Below are 16,005 nucleotides of genomic sequence, written 5' to 3'. Positions count from 1 at the left end.
TTGGTGTGTATGTAAATGCACTAAGTGTTGGATTATTGATTTGTATGAAATTCCATAAAACAGCGTTTTAATAATGAGGTTATTTTTTTATTGTTATCATCATTTTCATTGTGATCAACATTTTGTCATACATGGAAACAAACAAGAATAAACTGGCATGCAAAAAAAAAAAAAAAAACATAACCGATTCAAATAATGGTGCAGTATTCTCTACCAAATGTTGTAAAGACGTAAAGTGACCAAAAAAATTTCAGCAACTAGTTTCGCTTTGGAAAAACTAAATTTATGAATCTGGTAACTAATAAAAATGAACACGACAGCATGCAAAGTCATGTAAACACCTTAAATAATATTCTTTTATCAGGGCATTATAAACGAGCCTAGATTCTTGCCCGTTACCCTAATTTGCCTTTGCGGTGATAAAACAGCTTTATCAGCATTTTATTTGCTTATTTAATGTGTGCATGTCTGTTTATGTTGTAATGTTGCATTATCTGGCTTATTAAAGGGATAGTTCACCCAAAAATGAAAATTCTCTCATCATTTACTCACCCTCATGCCATCCCAGATGTATATGACTCTTTCTTCTGCAGGACACAAATGAAGATTTTTAGAACAATAATTCAGCTCTTTTGGTCCATACAATGCAAGTGAATGGGTGCACAAATATTGATGCTCCAAAAAGCACATACAGGCATCATAAAAGTAATCCACATGACTTCAGTGGTTAAATCCATGTCTTCAGAAGTGATATGATAGGTGCGGGTGAGAAACAGATCTATTTTTAAGTCCTATTTTGCTAAATTCTCCTCCCTGGCCAGCAGGGGGCAATATGCATGAAGAATGTGAATCACCAAAAACACAAGAAGTAGTAGAGATTGACTGAGCACGGAGTTGAATTTATAGTAAAAAGGGACTAAAATATTGATCTGTTTCTCACCCACACCTATCATATCACTTTAGAAGACATTGATTTAACCACTGGAGTCTTATGGATTACTTTAATGCTGCCTTATGTGATTTTTGGAGCTTTGAAATCTTGACCATAAAGCTCTATTTTGGGCTCGTCACTCCAAATTACAGTGTGCTAGAAGCTGTGAGGCGTGTCAAGGTGTTGTCATTTGTGGCATTGGCACAGTAAAGGCTTCTTTCTGGCAACTCAACCATGCAGCTCATTTTTGTTCAAGCATCGTCATATTGTGCTCCTTGAAACAACCACACCATCTTTTTCCAGAGCAGCCTGTATTTCTCCTGAGGTTACCTGTAGGTTTTTCTTTGTATCCCGAACAATTCTTCTGGCAGTTGTGGCTGAAATCTTTCTTGGTCTACCTGACCTTGGCTTGGTATCAAGAGATCTCAGAATTTTCCACTTCTTAATTAGTGATTGAACCGTACTGACTGGCATTTTCAAGGCTTTGGATATCTTTTTATATCCTTTTCCATCTTTATAAAGTTTCATTACCTTGTAACGCAGGTCTTTTGACAGTTCTTTTCTGCTCCCCATGGCTCAGTATCTAGCCTGCTCAAGTGCATCCACGTGAGAGCTAACAAACTCATTGACTATTTATACACAGACACTAATTGCAATTTAAAAAGCCACAGGTGTGGGAAATTATCCTTTAATTGCCATTTAAACCTGTGTGTGTCACCTTGTGTGTCTGTAACAAGGCCAAACATTCAAGGGTATGTAAACTTTTGATCAGGGCCATTTGGGTGATTTCTGTTATCATTAGGATTTAAAAAGGAGCCAAACAAGTATGTGATGATAAATGGCTTCATATGATCACTATCCTTAAATAAAAATTATTTTTTTTTGCGTGATCAGTCATATTTTCAAAATCAATGCCAAAATTTCTGCCAGGGTATGCAAACTTTTGAGCACAACTGTATCTGGGATGGCATAAGGGTGAGTAAATGATGAGAGAATTTTCATTTTTGAATTTGCATGAAACTCCTTAAAACAAGTTTTTATAATGAAATGATTATTATTTATTTTTTATCAGCGTTCTCTTGTATGATAAAAACACTTTGCAATATGCATCAGACAGTCCATGAACTATCCATGGGTGGTCCATGTTTAAGAAAAAATAATAAATAATGAAAAAATAAAGTGACTGACAGTCCACCCCAACTGATAAATGAGAAACCAGTACAAGTTAAAGTCACTCTCTCTCTTTCTTTCCCTTTCTTCCCAAACTCCATCAGGCATAGTCCCCCTCACCCCTGCTGATTCAAAGCTCAAACTTAAAGCCCCACCACTCTCGTGGGCCTGTGCGCATACAGGCAACAGATAAACCTAAAGGCATACAGCATCAAAGCCTATAACATCTGGGGTTTGAGAACAACCCCATCAGGAGTGGATAGAGACAAAAGGTTGCAGATAATGCGCTGGTGGCTCCAAACGTCTGCCGTGAAGCCAGTACGGGTGAGTGGAGGCTTGTTGTTCATGTTTGAAGTCAAGGTCTTCTGGGAAACTTTAAGGTGAATGACATTCACTGATAGGCTTGGGCGAGTTTAAGCCTTGGAGGAACATCTTGAAGGTCATAAAAACATTGGAGAACTAACTGTGAGCTTGGAGAGGTTTGAGGGCTCCACATCCATTCAAAAAATATTTATATGTTCCACCCTTTCATTTCTTGTATCTCTGACATCTTGAAAGAATGGGTGCAATATTACAAGAAAAGATCACCCAATAATGAAAGTTTTGTCACCATTTACAGTTCTTACCCTTATGTCGTTCCATAACCATATGACTTTCTTCCATGGAACACAAACAGAGAATAGTGATGCACCAAAATGACAATTTCTGGATAATATAGAAACTGAAAATGCTAATTTTAATTAATTTTATACTTGTCTTTGTTTGGAACAACTAACAATTCTAATAATATTAAAATTTATTTTTTATATTTGTAAGTGATTAAACACACTTCCCTCAATTGGTGTGACTTTACAATAACATATAGAATCCAAAAACTTTTAAAATATTGTTTAAATAAAACAACAACTATACAGAAGAAGAAAAAAAACTGTGTAGTAGTGCATTTTATTGTATTTTTACCAGAACATTTTTCATGGGCAAAACTTCAGTGCTCTAGTAATGAAAGTACTGTAATAAAAGTGGGGACTGGGGCCAAAAATGACAAAAAAACAAAACAAAAAAACCCCACTAAAAAGTGGTTTATACTGTTCGAATTGTCCATCAAGCTGCCACCTTGCATTTCGATGTACCATATTTGAATGTACGCAAACGCAAATGAGATTGGAGCTCTAGCAGTGGGCAAGATTGAAAATTTCCAAAGAATAACTACTCATACTTCAGGATTTTGTTCTTGGTTCCTCAAGCAAAACTATCGTATGGCTTCAGAAGACTTGGAATATAGAGCACGAGTCATATGGACTATTTTTACGATACTTTAAAAAGTTCTTTTTTCATCATTTTTGGCCCAAGTCCCCATTCACTTTCATGGAAAAGAACAGCTCAAACATTCTTCTAAACATCTCCTTTTTTGTTCCACTGAAGAAAGAAAGTCAATGGGTTAGGAATAACCAATGACAGAACGTTCATTTTTGGGAGAACTGTCCCTAAACTCTCACAGGAGGGATGTGCGGTTGTCTGCATCTACTTTATAAATGTTATAATTAATTTACATAATTTTCTGCCCACCCAGGATTTCAATTTAAGTCTTCAGCGATAACTACATTGTCCATGCCAAGGCAATCCACTTGTGAAAAAAACTGCTGTAAACCTTTAAATTATGCATTGTACCATGGAGAAAGGGACACTCGCAAAAACATCAACTGATGAAATAAGTCAACTGCCCCATGGAACATAATCATGAATGTGGAAATTTCAATCTTAATGTGTTTCAATATTCAAACGCATGCATTTGGCATGATGATAATGATTATGGCATGTTTTGAAAGTGCACGTTGACGCATGTTAAAAGTCTGCCCTCTAGTGGTAATGTATTTATCAACTACAACACACAAGTGTGCTGTTCAACCAAATACATCACTCAAATTATGCAATAATAGATCTTTGACATTAAACACCTTTAGACTCTGATCAATATAACTAATATAACTCTGATCATCAAATAACTGGGCTTTAATAATTGCTTCACTGAAGTTCTACCAATAAAATGCCAATATAGAGATCTCTGACATTAAACACCTTTAGATGAAAAAGCAACGATGATTAATTAAAAATAACCAATGTCCCATTGAACATCTTATTCCTGCAGCTGCATTGCTGGTTGACATTGCAAACAATGTGTTGATCATTGCTTTTATCATTTGTGTACTGAGATTTTTAATTAGCATCTTGGCTCCCATCTGTCAAGTCCTCAGTTGATGTCAGAGAATCAACAGAGGCTGAAAAAAATCCAAAGATGCCACAAGACGCAAAAGAAAACATTTAAAAGAATACATTTTTCAACTCTAATTAATGTCAACTGCCTTTGTGTAAATGACAGGTTTCCCACCCTTTTTGAACAATGAATTTCCACAACTTTTTTTTTTTTGTTTCACTTTGTGAGAACGCAAAAATAAGCTCATATGAGTCATAAGTTCCGGAATTGAGATAAATGTTTTGTGCTGTACATTCAAAAGAACCAGCTCATAACAGTCATTTGTTCTGGAATCAGACTACACTGGTCACACTAAATGTTTCACGCTGTAGAATCAAAAGAACCGGCTCATAAGAGTCATTTGTTCTGGAATCAAGCTACACTGGTGGAGCTGTAGATTCAAATGAACCCACTAATAATAATGATTCATTTAGGAAACAGAATGCAATGCTGTATTCGCATTGTACTGTAGATTCAAATGAACTGGCTCAAAAGATTCATTTGTACGGCAATCGGACTACAGTGGAAGCACTGTATGTATCACGCTGTTGATTCATAGGAACCGGCTCATAAGAGTAATTTGTTCTGGAATCGAGCTACACTGGTTGCGCCGTATGTTGCGTGCTGTAGATTCAAAAGAACCGGCTCAGAGTCATTAGTTCCAGAATATGGCTATACTGGTCGTGCTGAATGTTTCGGGCTGTAGATTCAGAAGAACCGGCTTATAAGAGTCATTCGTTCAAGAATCAAGCTACACTGGTCGCGCTGCAGATTCAAATAAACCCGCTAATAAGAGTCATTCATTTAGGAAACAGACTGCACTGGTCACACTGTATTCATGCTGTAGATAAAAATAAAAAAACGGCACATAAGAGTCGTTCGTACAGCAATCGGACTACACTGGTTATGCTGAACATTTCGTACTACTGATTCAGCAGCAGTGTTGCAGTGCCGCTAAGTGGTTGCAGGAAACACGGTCACAGTATTTTAGTATGGGGTTGCATCCGCATTGGTGGAGTTCGAGAAACATTAATGGAAACAAAAGTTCAAATGACTTGCTTGCAAATTTTTCAATCTATTCAGTTTGAGCTCACAAACAGCCACACCAACTTCAAGACAGGCTGTAAGGCTGCTCTTGACTTTAAAATTAACAGATGAGACACCAAAACATACCTTTGTTTAAAAAAAAAGAAAAACCTCTCCAATGCTGATTTCTCACTGTTAGCCTGTCAGTACTATGAAAACACTGATTTGTCAACACAGTGCATTGATGCGTGATGTTTGGAGGACATATGGCCTTCAGTCTCCTTAAGAAACCCCCATCATCTGGACTGCTATACTGAAGACACTGTGATAAAATATACAGAGGCTTTGTTCCGCTTGACTGGTTGATTAATGTCTTCACAGCGTGGTGAGAATGCTCTCAGATGACAACTACCTCGACACCCATTCACCTGTGAATGGTTCCTGTTGCCTAGCAGAGTAGAAACACCAAACCCTCGCAGCTGGAGCACCCACGCTCAGATTCTATCATCAGGTGCATTAATCACTTCATGTCACAGTTGCGATATCATCGCTGATCTGGCTTAGTGTAGCAATGATTCTGTTTTTCTATTTCCATCTATAAATTTAAAGATGTTTTTAAAGGAATGGTTCACCCAAAAAAAGGAAATGCTGTCATTTCAAACTCGGTTATGTGGTTATTTTTCATAGGAACACAGGAGGAGCCATTTTTGAAGAATCTGTACACAGCTCTTGTTATATAACAGTGTTCACAGTGTAGTTCACAGTGATCAGGGCTGTCGGGCTCTAAAAAAGCATCATAAAATTAGTCCATACAACTTGTGTTACAGTATATAAAATAAACCGATCAGCCACAACATTAAAACCACCTGCCTAATATTGTATAGCTCCCCCTCGTGCCTCCAAAACAGCGCCAACCCGATATTCTTCTCACCACAATTGTACAGAGTGGTTATCTGAGTTACCGTAGACTTTGTCAGTTCGAACCAGTCTGGCCATTCTCTGTTGACCACTCTCATCAATAAGGCATTTCTGTCCAAAGAACTGCCGCTCACTGGATGTTTTTTGTTTTTGGCACCTTTCGGAGTAAATTCTAGAGACTGTTGTGTGTGAAAATCCCAGGAGATCAGCAGTTACAGAAATACTCAAATCAGCTCATCTGGCACCAACAATCATCCATATGATTATCTAATCAGCCAATCGTGTGGCAGCAGTGCAGTGCATAAAATCACGCAGATGTGGGTCAGGAGCTTCAGTTAATGTTCACATCAACCATCAGAATGGGGAAAAAATGTGATCTCATTGATTTGGACCGTGGCATGATTGTTGGTGCCAGACAGGCAGTTACAGTATTTCTGTAACTGCTGATCTCCTGGGATTTTCATGCACAACAGACTCTAGAATTCACTCCGAATGGTGCCAAAAACAAAAAAACATCCAGTGAGCGGCAGTTCTGTGAATGGAAATGCCTTGATGATGAGAGAGGTCAACAGAGAATGGCCAGACTGGTTCAAACTGACAAAGTCTACGGTAACTCAGATAACCACTCTGTACAATTGTGGTGAGAAGAATATCATCTCAGAATGCTATTATGAAATGCAGATTGGCACGGTCTGGACCTACACAATATTATGCAGGTGGTTTTAATGTTGTGGCTGATCGGTGAATATAGCATTCATGACCAAACGTAAAAAGTTCTGCATCACATTTAGTTCCTACACACAACAATGCCAACACAGCAATTTTGAATCTGAGCACAGTCATGGCACCTAGATGCAAACTTCAACGGAGGTGAAGATTATCAGTGAATAATGACTTAAATTTCAGTTTGTTTTCCTCAAACAAACTGATTTTTTTGGCTTGAGAAGACTTGGAATGTGGCACACAAGTTGTATGGACTATATTATAACACTTATGCTGCTTCAAAGGTGTTTTTTGGAGCTTTAGAGTTGGGATCACTACGAAATGTCATTGTATGTAAAACAACTGCTTGATGATTCTTCAAAAAGTCTCCCAGAATACAAGTTTAGAAATGACATGAGGGTGAGTAAACAATGACAGAAATTTTATTTCTGGGTGAACAGAAATTTATGACGCGTGATTAGCCCAGATCCCCTCCAATGCAGACAGGTCCTTTAAAGCAGCGCTTCACAGTTTTACGGTACATTCATCACGTATGCATAGACGTAATCATGTATCCACTGGTATTTTGTTGCTGTTTAACCATGTGTAGCCACGCATGGAAGATCGCTAGTACCTGAATCAATGCGCGCTTGTCTGCGGGCGGCACATTCCTCGATGCGCAGTTTGGGAATTCCTTCTGCCACGGCGCGAGCCATACCTCCCATCTCCTCGACCTCAGTGATGAACTGAAAGAGAAAATTGGAAGCTATATATTTCAGTTTCGACTTTTCGATAATGGTATTCCCAGGATGCGCTGGACTTGAATAATTAATGAGCTTGTATGGTTGTAAACATCGCAAGTAAACCACAAATTATTTTGTGTGTAGTTAAAGGTGGTTTATAATCTGTGTTCTCTCCAGTCCGAACCTTGAGTGCTGAGTTGTACACGTCGTTGGTGAGGGCCTCCATCATGTAAGACCCACCCCAAGGGTCCGCCACCTTCGGGATGCCCGACTCCTCCTGGATGATGATCTGTGTATTGCGGGCAATGCGGGCGCTTTTGACCGTGGGCAGACCCAGAGCTTCATCAAAAGAGTTAGTGTGCAGAGACTGTGTGCCCCCGAATACTGCAGCCATTGCCTCAATAACGGTACGGATGACATTGTTGTAAGGGTCCTGAAAAGCAGATTAAATTGAAATCAACTAATTCACCTCATAAACTTCTGTGCAATGGGTAAGAAAGTAGTGATGTTTAAAATAAGGTGATGTGGAGCAGGAAGAGCAGTTTTCCAGATTGTTTTCAAGCTGTGATTGATGAGCTCGCAGTGACGGTACCTGCTCAGTCAGAGACCATCCAGACGTCTGACAATGTGTTCTCAGCAGCAGGGATTTGGAGTTCTTGGGTTGGAACTTCTCTTTGATAAGAGTAGCCCACAGTCTACGCGCTGCCCTCAGCTTGGCTATTTCCATGTAAAAGTTCATGCCGATGCCCCAGAAGAAAGACAATCTATGGAGAGACCATGCGCAAGTCACAGCACGTCTTTACTGTTAGAATCCATTTGACTCCAGTGATTAAATCCATGTCTTCAGAAGCAATATAATAGATGTGGGTGAGAAACAGATCAATATTTAAGTCCTTTTTTTTTACTATAAATCTCCATTTTCACTTTCTCCCCAATTTGGAATGCCCAATTCCCAATGAGCTCTAAGTCCTCGTGGTGGCGTAGTGACTCGCCTCAGTCCGGGTGGCAGAGGACGAATCTCAGTTGCCTCTGCGTCTGAGACCCTCAATCCATGCATTTTATCAAGTGGCTTGTTGAGCGCATTACCGCGGAGACATAGCGCGTGTGGAGATTTCACGCTATTCTCCACGGCATCCACGCACAACTCACCACGCTCCCCACCGAGAGCGAGAACCACACATTATAGCGACCACAAGGTGGTTACCCCATGTGACTCTACCCTCCCTAGCAACCAGGCCAATTTGGTTGCTTAGGAGACCTGGCTGGAGTCACTCACTTCCACATTCTTCTTCTTTTGTTTTGTGGCGATTTACATTCTTCATGCATATCGCCACCTACTGGTTGGTGCTGGTCAAAGGTGGAGTTTTATAGTAAAAAAGGACTTAAATAATGATCTGTTTCTCACCCATACCTATCATATCGTTTCTGAAGACGTGGATTTAACCATTGGAGTCTTATGGATTACTTTTATGCTGCCTTTATTTGAATTTAAAGTTTCAAAGTTCTGGCCACCATCCACTTGCATTGAATGGACCAACAGAGCTGAAATATTCTTTAAAATATCTTTGTTTGTGTTCCAAAGAAAGTCAGTCATACACATCTGGGATGGCATGAGGGTGAGTAAATGATGAGAGAATTTTCATTTCTGGGTGAACTATCCCTTTAATATACAGTTCAATACTTTCATCTTTCTTCCTTTTGAAAGTAAATAATGATTCTGCCTAACATCTCCTTTTGTGTTCCGCAGAAGAAAGTCGTACAGATTTGAAACAAAATAAGGGTGAGTAAATGATAACAGAATCTTCTCTTTTTGGTTGAACAATCCCTTCAAAAACATTCTCTCTGATTTTCATAGTTAGTTGGTAAGTTAGTGGTTAATGTGTACTTGAAAACTTTGAATTTGGGAGCTAACCTGGGTGCAAACTCATCGATGGTCAGTCCAGCCTTTACACCTGTCCTGCAGTACTCCAGTCCATTGGCAATAGTGTAGGCCAACTCCAGGATGGCGTCAGCCCCAGCTTCTTGTAAGTGGTATCCACTGATGGAAATAGAATTAAACTTCGGCATATTCTGTAAGAGAAAAAATTCAACATATTCAACAAGCTGCAGAGAAGAGATATTGTATGATGATATTTTTCAAAGTTTGACTCATTATTGATTTAAAAGAGGTCAAAACCATGAGAGTGTGAAAGGAACACAGATAAGGATTAACAACACTAAACATCAAAGTGTGTTTGATCAGATATTGAGCATGTGTTTCAGAAAAATGATCAAAGGGAAGTAGATGTGAACGTACTAAAGGAAATATCAGTGCTTGCCAGGCCGCAACAGAATACTTTTAAAGTTTTGGATAAAATAATAGTTAGCAACATGATGTGTGTGTGTGTGTGTGAAACAGATCAATATTTAAGTCCTTTTTACTATAAATTCTCCTCCTTGCCCAATAGGTGGCGATATGCACAAAGAATATGAATCGCCAAAAACAAAAGAAGAATATGAAAGTGGAGATTTATAGTAAAAAAAGGACTTAAATAACTATCATATCGCTTCTGAAGACATGGATTTAACCACTGGAGCAGCCCTCTACATTGCGAGTAAATCACTCGCATATGCGGGGAAATTTCAGACTATGTGACTAAAATATGTCCATTATTAGCCACTGGCTAGTAAATATTGACATTTTACTCGCCAGTGATCGAGTTGTGTAGTGTCAAAGAACCGCAATCCTTTTACTGAATAAAAAGCATGTGATTAAGAAGCTGGATTCAGCCTCACCTTTCCCTACATGCTGTCTCATGAGCACGCAGGAAAACACGTTCATCTCATTCAGTTGTACTACAAACCGCACCGCAGACTTCACCCAGAGCAGCTATCTTGAGAGTGCGTGAAGATGAATCACTGCTCAAGCGCTCTGATATGCGTGCCTTCTACAGAGGCTTGTACCAATCTCCCACGAAAATTTTATATTTTGTGAATATTTCAAACAGTGACAACAGCTTGTATCATTATTAAAAATACAATTTCATGACATCATCTACACTGATAGACTGTGAAATTTGTACATTTTTAAAAAGGTAAAATGTGATTCAAATGATAAGGCAAAATCTAAAATAACATGTACAATATTGCATACTATATTATGTGAAGTCATGTACTGTATATGAAGAGGCCACCTTTCTTGGTTTGCTTAATATCTTTTTCAGTTGCATTACGCTTACATGTCGTCTGGCATGTAAAAACAAAAATGTACTAGCCAATGGCGGTTCTTTCTCCAACATGACCGGTTGTGGAGTCACATGGATTACTTTTATGCTGCCTTTATGTGCTTTTGGAGCTTCAAAAATGGTGGCCACCATTCACATGCATTATGAGGACCTACAGAGCTGAGATATTCTTCTAAAAATCTTAATTCGTGTTCAGCAGATGAAAGAAGGTCATACACATCTGGAATGAGTAAATGATTGGGCAATTTTCATTTTTGGGTGAATTACTCCTTATATATTCTGAGTCAACTGTAAGTTAGCCATTTGTTGGTTGATTTCATTTAAAAGTGCAACACTACGGCTTTGAGGTGCAATCAAGACAAACTCAGTTTGTTTGAGCGGTCCACCCAGCCCGACACAGCAACACTGGCTCGATGTGAGTTTGGGGGGTGCTATCTATTTATACAACCGATAGAAGTCAGCCGGAAAACAGTGATTCTTTTTTGCAATTCCATTTGGTGATGCTAGTGTGGCAGAAATTACACACCATATTTAATTGCAAAAAAGTATGTTGAAGAAGAAGTAAAAGTGCTATGGATTTCAATATAGCGCAATACTTTGCAAGCACTGCAAATATGGAGAGTGGCCTTCAAAAAATGAGAAACAGATTTCACAGTTCGTACCTTTGAGGTGTAGGCGAAGATATCAGCGATGATATGCATTGATGGCTCTGGAGGGAAGATGTACGTGTTTCGCACCATGAACTCTTTAAGGATGTCGTTCTGAATGGTTCCGGTCAGTTTCTCCTTCGGTACGCCCTGTTCCTCTCCGGTCACGATGAACATGGCTAGAATGGGAATGACGGCTCCATTCATTGTCATGGATACCGACATCTTCTCCAGTGGAATGCCATCAAACAGCAGTTTGGTATCTTCCACTGTGTCGATAGCCACACCTGCCATTCCTACATCTCCATGCACTCTGGGATTATCAGAGTCATAACCTCTGTGTGTCGGAAGGTCAAAGGCCACAGAAAGGCCTTGCTGGCCAGCTGTAAAGACAAAGAGTTTACATAAATGAGAACAACAGTAATAAACAAGTCTATAGCGATGCCAATCACATTTCACAGCTAAATCTGGCAGGCTTGGGATCGAAGCCTTTTTCACGCTTCGATAATCAGAACATTTTCATAGGCATTTTTTCTGATATAAATAGGGTTTTAAAGAATTAACATTTTCAAAACTAATTACATGCTATTATTATAACCTTTGTTACAATAACATGGTTACACTTTAAAATATGTTTGTTTTCCATAATATACTGTACGTTAACTACATTTGTTAACATGAACTAACAATGAACACTACTTTCAAAGCACTCATTAAAGGGATAGTTCACACAAAAATTTAAATTCTCTCGTGATTTACTCACCCTCCTGGCATCCCAGATATGTATGACTTTCTTTCTTCAGCAGAACACAAATTAAGATTTTTTGAATAATATTTCAGCTCTGTAGGTCCATTCAATGCAAGTGAATGGGTGCCAAAACTTTGAAGTTCCAAAATCCACATAAAGGGAGCATAAAAGTAATCTATACGACTCCAGTGGTTAAATCCATGTGTTCAGACACGTCATGATAGGTGTGGGTGAGAAACAGATCATTATTTCAGTCATTTTTTTTATCATAAATTCTCCTCCCTGCCTAGTAGGGTGCGGTATGCACGAATAATGTGAGTAACCAAAAACAGGAGAAAGTAAAACTGAAGTAAAAAGGACTTAAATATTGATCTGTTTCTCACTCACACCTATCATATTGCTTCAGAATATATGGATTTAACCACCAGAGTCAGCTGGAGTACTTTTATGTTGCCCTTATGTGGATTTTTGAGCTTCAAAATTGTGGCACCCATTCACTTGCATTGTATGGACCTGCAGAGCTGAAATACTCTTCTTTTGTGTGTGTGTGTGTGTGTGTGGGGGGGGGGGGGGGATTTCCCCCTTTTTCTCCCAATTTTGAATGCCCAATTCCCAATGCGCTTTTAAGTCCTGGTGGTCCGCGTCTGAGACCATCAACCCTTGTTGAGCGCGTCCACGCTCAACTCACGAGAACGAACCACATTATAGCGACCACAAGGAGGTTACCCCATGTGACTCTACCCTCCCTAGCATCTGGGCCAATTTGGTTGCTTAGGAGACCTGGCTAGAGTCACTCAGCTCGCCCTGGGATTCGAACTAGCAAACTCCAGGGGTGGTAGCCAGCGTCTTTTATTACACTGAGCTACCCAGGCCCTGCTGAAATACTCTTCTAAAAATCTTCATTTGTGTTCTGCTGAAGAAAGAAAGTCATACACATCTGGGATGGCATGAGGGCGAGTAAATGATGAGAGAATTTTTATTTTTGGGTGAACTTTCCCTTTAATATTGGTTAAAGATGACTTTTAACATATGCTAATACATTCTTTTAATTATTATTGCTTTAAATACACATTAGTTAATGCATTATGAACCAACATGAGCAATTGTATTTTTATAAATGAACATAAACCAAGATTATTAAATGTTTTTAAAAAATATTGTTCAATGTTAGTTTATGCAATTATTATTGTTAATAAATACAACCTTATTGTAAAGCGTTACCATTAATGTTAACCACCATTCAAATACTGCGTTAAATAAAGGTAAGATTTTAGAATGGCTGTAGTACCTACAACCGTAGCCTTAAACTATTTCTAAATAGCTTTTAGGTGATATCAGCCAGCAACGCAAGTCGTTTCAGAGGTGAAGCAAGTTTTTACACCACATTCAGGAACTTTCTAATATAATTTTTACATATTTAGCCAATTTGACAGTGAAGTTTTCAGTAGGTTAATGTTGTTATGTCATACCTTTAATATTATCCCTGTAAAACTTATTGCTTTCCTCTACAGTGCTAAATCCTGCATACTGTCTGATGGTCCAGGGTCTATAGGTGTACATGGTGGGGTACGGTCCACGGGTGAAGGGGTACACTCCAGGCAGTTCATCTTTGACTGCTGCAGTATCTGTATGAGTGTACACGGGTTTGACTGAGATGCCCTCTGGGGTCCTCCAGATCAGATCCTCTGGATTTTTCCCTTTCAGCTGTTTCCTGGCCAGGTTGGCCCAGTCCTCATTGATCTTCACCTCATCCTGGTGTTGGGTGGCGGTACGGAAGTGTCTGGGGTGGCACTGAGGGTCAAGGGTCGTGGATACAGATGCACCAAGTAGTCGTCTGGCAGTCAAAGACGTACATGCCTTCCGTGCAGTCAACATGTCGTGTCCGCTGCGTTGGTGACAGCAGGGTTAGTTACACATGAGAGCTAAAAATAGAGAAATAAACAATGTTTTAGATTATGATGCACAGCTGCCCTTTACTTTAGTATAAAAGGCAGTATAAAACATTTTAGTATAAAAACAGTAATATGTACATACATCTACATCTACATAAAATAAAAATAAAATAAAAAAATCCCTTGACATCAGTTAAAAGTAATGACAAAAATGCACAGAAAAGTGAAGTTAGTTCTGAGAAATGGTCAAGCATCATTTGTTTGCAGATGCCACTTGGTCATCACATTTAAGTACCCAAATACTTATTGGGGCACCTATAAAAAAAGAATTGAAAATAAGCAAGATGTGCAGTCTGACTATTTAAAGTCACCCAGCAGCAATCCCTGTTTTTAATGTTGGGCTGTTATGAATAAACAGCCCCAATAAAGACATGAGACTTGATTAGGTAACAAAGCTTCTGTCAAACAAGTCTGACCATACCATCTCTTTTCAACAAAACCATGAATGTAAGCAGGAGGGAAAATGACATTTATAACATTTCTTTACCCTGATTATCAACCACTGATCAGGTACTTTCAGTTTTATCAATAAGGTACGCATGCTTACATGCTAGTTTGGATTATAAACCTAAAAGCATTAGCAAAGTAGCAATATTAAGCTAAGACAGTGTGCCACAAAATAAGACTGTTATATGAGCGGCGACATCAAGTGATTCAAAACAAAACCTTCCCAAACAAAATAGAAACAATTTCTGACCTTGCGCACGTCTGTTATTAACAACCAGACACCGATGATATATGCTGATAGGCGTGCTGCGGTCTAGCCAATCAAATTTAACAACAAACCTCACGCAGCCAATGAGCATCAAGCAACTCTGACCCGGATGAGGAGTATTTAAGAGCACGGGTGATTTTGAGGCTTTGAATCAAACGTTCCGTTTGATTTTATAGACTGTTGAGGTTTATGCAAGTATTTCAGTTTATGTGGCTAAGAAACACTTGCCCTATACTTGCCAAATGGCATGTTTTAGCATGTTAGAACTAGTTAGTGAGATACGACATTGACGTATTTTTTTGACGGTACCAAAATCAAAATGTCACTGTATTTACAGCAGGTGGCGACATATCCCACGTTTGTTTTTAATGGTTAACCATCAGTAACATAATCATGAAGCTTTAAAGGAATAGTTCACCCAAAAATGAAAATTCTCTCTGCATTTACTCATCCTCATGCCATCCCAGATGTGTATGACTGTCTTATTTCTGCAGAACACAAAAGATTTTTAGAAGAATATTTCAGCTCTGTTGGTCCTCACAATGAAAGTGAATGGTGACCAGAACTCAGAAGGTCCAAAAAGGACATAAAGGCAGCATAAAAGTCATCCCTAAGACTCCAGTGGTTAAATCCATATCTTCTGAAGCGAAATGATAGGTGTGGGTGAGAAACAGATCAATATTTAAATCCTTTTTTAACTGCAAATCTATACTTTCACTTTCACTTCCACATTCTGGTGTGGAAGTGACTTTCACGTTCAACCACCTACTGTAAATGAGAACCAGTGTGTCAGTTTGTTTCATGTACTGTTTAGTCAAATATGATATTTTTGTTATTTACAGTGTCTTGCAGTGGCTGATACCAAACCATGAAAAATGTAATCAGAAGCTCTCTCTTTAAATAAGGTAGCGAGAACACAGATACAGTTACTAACTAGAATTTCCTTTAGTATGTAATTTTCAGTTACAAATCAACACA

The 16,005-nt window shown here is 38.8% G+C and overlaps 1 protein-coding gene across 3 annotated transcripts in view; it reads right to left on the bottom strand.

The window, feature by feature from the left end:
* LOC127415647 (methylmalonyl-CoA mutase, mitochondrial-like) overlaps positions 1–15,065 on the bottom strand; it is a 50,729-nt gene extending 35,664 nt beyond the window's left edge. Inside the window, exons 1-7 of one of the 3 annotated variants that reach the window (XM_051654446.1) lie at positions 15,010–15,065; positions 13,830–14,282; positions 11,628–11,995; positions 9,654–9,811; positions 8,334–8,505; positions 7,926–8,174; positions 7,633–7,744 (exon numbers count right to left, since the gene is read on the bottom strand). In XM_051654446.1, the coding sequence (XP_051510406.1) occupies positions 7,633–7,744; positions 7,926–8,174; positions 8,334–8,505; positions 9,654–9,811; positions 11,628–11,995; positions 13,830–14,235 (1,465 nt within the window). In that variant the 5' untranslated portion in view covers positions 14,236–14,282; positions 15,010–15,065. Of the gene's footprint in view, positions 1–7,632; positions 7,745–7,925; positions 8,175–8,333; positions 8,506–9,653; positions 9,812–11,627; positions 11,996–13,829; positions 14,283–14,799; positions 14,820–14,859; positions 14,881–15,009 lie in introns of those variants that run through there. The other 2 variants (XM_051654447.1, XM_051654445.1) reach the window with 2 other exon arrangements.
* Positions 15,066–16,005: the final 940 nt, after the last annotated feature.

The sequence above is a fragment of the Myxocyprinus asiaticus genome, chromosome 25, assembly GCF_019703515.2.
Source record: "Myxocyprinus asiaticus isolate MX2 ecotype Aquarium Trade chromosome 25, UBuf_Myxa_2, whole genome shotgun sequence".
NCBI classification, from domain to species: Eukaryota; Metazoa; Chordata; class Actinopteri; order Cypriniformes; family Catostomidae; genus Myxocyprinus; species Myxocyprinus asiaticus.
The sequence above is the reverse complement of the archived record's forward strand: the minus strand, read 5'-3'. Positions and strand labels throughout refer to the sequence as shown.